The sequence below is a fragment of the Lolium perenne genome, chromosome 3, assembly GCF_019359855.2.
Source record: "Lolium perenne isolate Kyuss_39 chromosome 3, Kyuss_2.0, whole genome shotgun sequence".
NCBI lineage: Eukaryota > Viridiplantae > Streptophyta > Magnoliopsida > Poales > Poaceae > Lolium > Lolium perenne.
This window is the reverse complement of record NC_067246.2, coordinates 72,322,286-72,328,285: the sequence shown is the minus strand read 5'-3', so window position 1 is coordinate 72,328,285 and position 6,000 is coordinate 72,322,286. Positions and strand designations below refer to the sequence as shown.

Below are 6,000 nucleotides of genomic sequence, written 5' to 3'. Positions count from 1 at the left end.
TCCTCCTGCGCCTCCCGCGCCTCGAATTCCCGGACGGCGGCGATGGCCGCCGCCTCCTCCTCTGCCTCCGTCCGAGCCTTCTCGGCGGCATCCTTCTCGGATGCGGCCACCGCCTGCAGGAAGGCCGCGTCCTCCTCTGCCTCCTCCGCTTCCTCCTCGCCGGCTCACGGATCTCCTCCACTTCCTCCGCCGCTTGTGCTGCCGATGAGCGCCGCCCACGCCACCTTCGACGCGCGGTCACGCTCCTACTCGGCGCGCCACTTCTCGAAGTCGCCGCCCCTCATCGGCTTGAGTGGCGGATCTTCTTTGTACCACTGCCCGCCCGCGGCGAACTCACGGAGCGACGGCGGCATGTAAAGCGCGCCGGCGTACCGGCACGCCACGGCGACTCCCCGCGGCGGAGCGCTTGCGTTGGCGCCGCCACGCCTCCTCGACGGTGTCCGGCGAGCGGGATCGCTTCGATCCGCTCGCGGACGACGCGGAACTGGACCGGCGAGAAGACATGGCCGCAGGCGGGGGAAATGCGGAGGCGAGATCTGCGGGATTGCTCGCCGGAGCTAAGCGGGGACGCGGCGGTGCACGGCGGCGGTGCGGATTTCCTGGCCCCCTATTCGGTTGAAACGGCCGACCCGAATACGGGCCTGCTAGACGGCCCGAACCGCGCTCACCACATATCCCGCCGGAATTTTACGGGATGGGCGGGGGCCTATTAGACATGCTCTTAGAAAGAATAAAACAGCAAAAAACATCATAAGCTAAGCCTACTCGAGCCTCTTGGTGTTTGCAGGAGACGACGCATAAATAAATATTAATTCTTGATGAACTTGACTGATTTCCATTTTTCGACGAAAATTTTGTGACGACGCATAAATAAAAACACTTCATCTCCGCCAACTCTTTCTTTCCCCTCCATGCCGAGGTGACGCCGATTCTATTTCTGGGACGAATAAATAATTCGACCATGCACCTGCCCGAGTGCAGCTCCCGATCGATGCGAAGAGGCAGGAACAGAACAAAGATCACACAGGAACGCACGACACGAGGCGGCACCATACCACCCCGCCCTTTCCCCTGCACCGAGCTGATCGATCGATCCCGAGAAGATGAGCGCTCCCAGCCAAATTTCACGTGCCTCTCCACCATCCTGATCGACTATACCAGTGTTGTTTTCTAAACATATTCCCTCCACTTTCTCCTCTGGTCGGCGTCGGCTTGCCGAGTTCCACATTTCTCCCCTCCTCTTTCCCGAGCTCTCGATCTTCCTGCGGTTTCAGTTCTTGGATCGAGGCTTCCCTTTGTCCCTCGATCTGCTTGGTGTTTCAGCAATGGCGGAGCAGGTGGTGGCGGACCTCCGAGAGAGGTGCGCGACGCCAGTGTCGCTGCTGCGCGATGTGGCGGTGGAGATGGCCGACGAGATGCGCGCGGGACTGGAGAAGGAGGGTGGCAGCAGGGTCAAGATGTTGCTCTCCTACGTCGACAAGCTCCCCACTGGGTTCGTACTTCGTACATATACGTTCAGTTCTTCACTCCCTGTTTACTTGTCTGAATGCCTGCTCAGGGGAAAGCCTGAAAAGTTCATACACTTCAATGTATTTACTGTAAACTGTTACCACTACTTTGTGTGCTCGTTCTCACATCTTAGTAAGGGTGAACAGGCTGTTGTTTTAAACTTGAATGTGTTGATGGAGTAGATGTTAGAGCAGAGACTATGCTCATATGAACTGAGGGATAATACATATGCAAGGGCGCCCGTTAATGGATGAAAAATACTAGCCGGTGATTAGGAATTAGAAATATGGCTCCCTAGCTATCATGTTCATAGCATTATAGTAAAACATAATAAGATGATCATTTTACTACTCATGGATGCCAGACTTAAACAAAATAGAAATGATAACTCCTGATCATGTTCATCGCACTAAAATGCCATCCATTTGTTATCAGGCTTCATTTCAGCCACTAGATAACTTTAATGATTGCGGTTGCTCATTTCAACGGGCAATTGTATATATGCTTGACCTTTGCACACCTTTAGAATTATTGGCCCGCTTACTTTTGTGCTACTAAATTTAGGAGAGAGGAAGGTTTCTTCTATGGATTGGACCTAGGAGGGACAAACTTCCGCGTCTTGAAGGTGCAACTAGGTGGTAACGATCAGCGTATTGCTAACCGTGAGTCCAGAGCAGTCGCCATTCCACCACATTTGATGTCTGGGAGCTCCTCGGTACGTTTATAAGCTGAATTCACCAACTTGGCATTGATTTGATGTTATTATGTATTTGATTCATTCTTTGGCTATATTCATTATTTAATGTGCAGGAATTGTTTGGTTTCATTGCTTCTGAATTAGCCAAGTTTGTTGCGGATGAAGATAAGGGTAATAGCTTTTCAACTGGGAAGAAACGAGAACTAGGATTCACATTTTCTTTCCCAGTGAGGCAACACTCTATTGCATCGGGCACCCTTGTCAAGTGGACAAAGGCATTTTGTATAGAAGATGCTGTAAGAATTTCTTATGCTCGCAAATACAGCATATTTGTACATTATATGATATATGAATGTTGCCAATAATATCACTCTTTGGAGTCTTACATTTTCAGTTGATTAATTATAAACCGTATTGGATAATGAAATCTAGGAATTACACTAGAAAATATGTTTTGTTAGACAAGCAGCATCATAAAAATCAAATATTTAACTGTCTATAACATAATCTTCAAAAGGGTTAACATATCTCTCAAATCAGGTGGGTGAAGATGTAGCGGTTAAGCTGCAAACGGCTATGGAGAAGCAAGGTGTAGACATACATGTGGCTGCACTGGTGAGTGTCAATAAGTTCTTATATTGCACTATCCCTAAATTAGAGTATAATCTACTTGTAATCTCATAAAAGGAATCTCATTCTGAGAGATCCGTTGGTGAAATAGATCAATGACGCTGTTGGGACATTGGCTGGAGCCAGATACTATGATAAAGATGTTATTGCTGGTGTGATATTTGGTACTGGTACAAATGCTGCCTATGTTGAGAAGGCAAATGCTATACCAAAATGGGAAGGAGAGCTGCCGGAGTCAGGGGATATGGTGAGGTTTAAAGGTCATACACTTCAAACCTAGTAGTACTCAAAGAATTTGTGCTGAGTTCTTTTGGACTATTTTATTATTTTTCTAAGGTACTTTTGTACTACGTTTTGTCATATATATCAGGTGATTAATATGGAATGGGGTAACTTCTATTCATGCCATCTTCCAGTCACTGAATACGATCAAGCATTAGATAAGGAAAGCTTAAATCCGGGGGAGCAGGCAAGTTTCTTTTACATTCTGTCTGTTCATGTTGTTTGTTCGGCATTGACTGAGCTATATATTTTGGGTCTTTCAGATCTACGAGAAGTTAACCTCAGGAATGTATTTAGGTGAAATAGTAAGGAGGGTATTGCTTAAACTGTCCCTGCAATCTGCAATTTTTGGTGAAATTGACCATACTAAGCTCAAAACTCATTTCCATCTGCGGTACGTTGTTTGGCTAGCTTTTTCGCAGTTGATATTCTGATGTGTGTAACGAATGTTCTCTTATTAATGATCTGGAATTCATGATTACATTCAAATGCATCTTCTTGTTAATTATCAGAAGATTTAATCTTCTAATCATACATACCGTTCTGTGTAGCAAATGCTGCAACCTTCAAGCTTACATGGGAGGATAAGTCTGGCTTTATGTTGTATGCAGGACTCCACATATTTCTGCAATGCATCATGATGAAACACCTGATCTGAAGATTGTGGCACAAAAACTGGAAGAAACCCTAGGGGTATGCTCACTTTGTGATCATTGCACGGCAGTCATCATTAAAATATCGTATAGTTTTTTCCTTATGCACACATTAAAGCGACATTGTATGCATACCTCCAGATTGCAGGTACATCCTTAGAGACGCGGGAAATGGTTGTCAAAATTATTGACATTATCACAAGAAGGGCAGCCCGGTTGGCTGCAGCAGGCCTTACAGGGATCCTCAAGAAGCTTGGGAGAGATGGCTCCATCGACAAGCGTCGGTCAGTCATCGCCATTGATGGAGGACTGTTCGAACACTATGCCAAGTTCAGCAAGTGCTTGGCAACTACTCTAAGTGAACTGGTAGGAGAGGAGTTGTCTAAGTCAGTAGTCGTCAAACACGCAGATGAAGGTCCGGGGATCGGAGCTGCCCTGATTGCTGCTTCCCATTCTCAATACGGAAATGTCGAGGGGAACCCGGATGTTAAATATTAGGCAAGATACTTGTCAGACATTTTTAGCCGCCCGTTTAAATGGCAACTAGCTTCCCAACATGTGCAGTTTACCATGATGGAATTGTAAGCGGTTTGTAACAAAATTTGAGGCTAGATGAGGTGTCCTTGGACAGTTAAGATTTTAAAAAAGGGAGCAGAGGTCTCATAACATAACTAGTACTGTACCTTTCTAATCACAAGTTCAGTTTTAAAGCATCGCTCAGTTTCTGTACAAATTTAGCTGAACCGTATAATGTTCAGGTTAAATTCCTGTGCTCCAGACACGATCAAACCGATCTATATAAAAGTTGTAGTGATAAGATACGATAACGCGACATGATCAGACTGATCTATGAGGCACTGTGGTGATAAGCAAGGATGACGACCCAATGGCACAAAGGTTTCAGACAACTGCTTGTGAATGTATCAGACCTCAGCAGGAAAAGAACCTGGGAAACATATTATTCTACGCTAAATCCAGCACGTACAACGAAAAGAAAACAGAGCAGAGTTCACATCTTTAGATTTTCTCAAGCGAAATTTTCCTGGAAACATGTCTCAAGGTTAGGATTCCTTCAACAAGAGCAGAAGCAAGAAGCAGACGAATTTAAAGAAACATGTCTCAAGGATAGGATTCCTCCAACAAGGGCAGAAGCAAGAAGCAGACGAATTTAACCGCATGGCGGCAGAAGCAGGAAAGAAAGCAAAGGAGTTTCATGGCCTGGAATGAACTGTTGCCGCCAAACTCCACTGCCTCAAGATTGTATCCAATATACCTACCACCTCTGAGCTGACCAACTTTTGCAGCGCCGAGACGAAACAACGGGCATTTTCGCTCTTGTCGAACAGCAATAGGAAAGCAGTGAAGTCGAAGAACCATCTGAAGTTGCTCTTATCCTGTCTTATTCTGGCAACTCCATCGAGCACAACATGTAGAGTGTGCCATCCCCACCATATTAGCCTCATTTATCATCAAGCCGTGCCAGCAGTAGTATGTCTTAATTTAGCTAGGCACCTTCCACCGACCCGGACGTTTGGAACCTGGGTGCGCGCGCACCCATTTACGAAAAGTTCAAAAAAATACTATTTAAAAGTTTCAAAAAAATGTGAAGTAAATTTTTGCATGTATATATTGTGTTGATACTTACTCGTGTGTGTTTTCACGAAAAATACCATTGTGTGTGACCTACACAAAAATGACAAAATGCAAATTCCTATTCCTGTGAATAGTAAAATTCCTATTCACTATTCTCATTTGGACATTTTGTCATTTTTATGCAGGCCACACACAATGGTATTTTTTCGTGAAAACTCACACGAGTAAGTATCAACATAATATGTACATGCAAATTTTACTTCACATTTTTTTGAAACTTTTAAATAGCATTATTTTTGAACTTTTCGTAAATGGGTGCGCGCGCACCCAGGTTCCATTCACCATTTCCGGGCACCTTCACTCCTTCAGTACACTAGTAAGGAGTCGAAAATATTTTTGAAACCTAGTCCAACTTGTCAAACAGTCTTGTAATCTTCTTTAAAACACTTGAAAAAAGGACACGTCTTCCTTACAGCGCGTACCTTGGTTACAACTGTACTATACACATCTTTATGCTTTTTATTTGGCTTCCTTTTAGAAAAGGATTCATTCTTACCCTAGCAAAATCAATGGGAGATTTATCAATGAATGGTCAAGAAGCAGCTATACTGGATACCTTGTTTATGATAATTTGTT

The 6,000-nt window shown here is 44.8% G+C and overlaps 1 protein-coding gene across 1 annotated transcript; it reads left to right on the top strand.

Annotated features, from left to right (window-relative positions):
- The first annotated feature begins 991 nt into the window (after nt 1-991).
- LOC127341524 (hexokinase-8) lies at nt 992-4,484 on the top strand. Its single transcript, XM_051367391.2, has 9 exons — nt 992-1,492; nt 2,074-2,224; nt 2,320-2,502; nt 2,747-2,821; nt 2,928-3,083; nt 3,207-3,305; nt 3,382-3,512; nt 3,730-3,811; nt 3,913-4,484. Exons 1-9 carry the CDS (start codon nt 1,326-1,328, stop codon nt 4,267-4,269), a joined length of 1,401 nt encoding a protein of 466 aa, XP_051223351.1. The 5' UTR covers nt 992-1,325; the 3' UTR covers nt 4,270-4,484.
- Nucleotides 4,485-6,000: the final 1,516 nt, after the last annotated feature.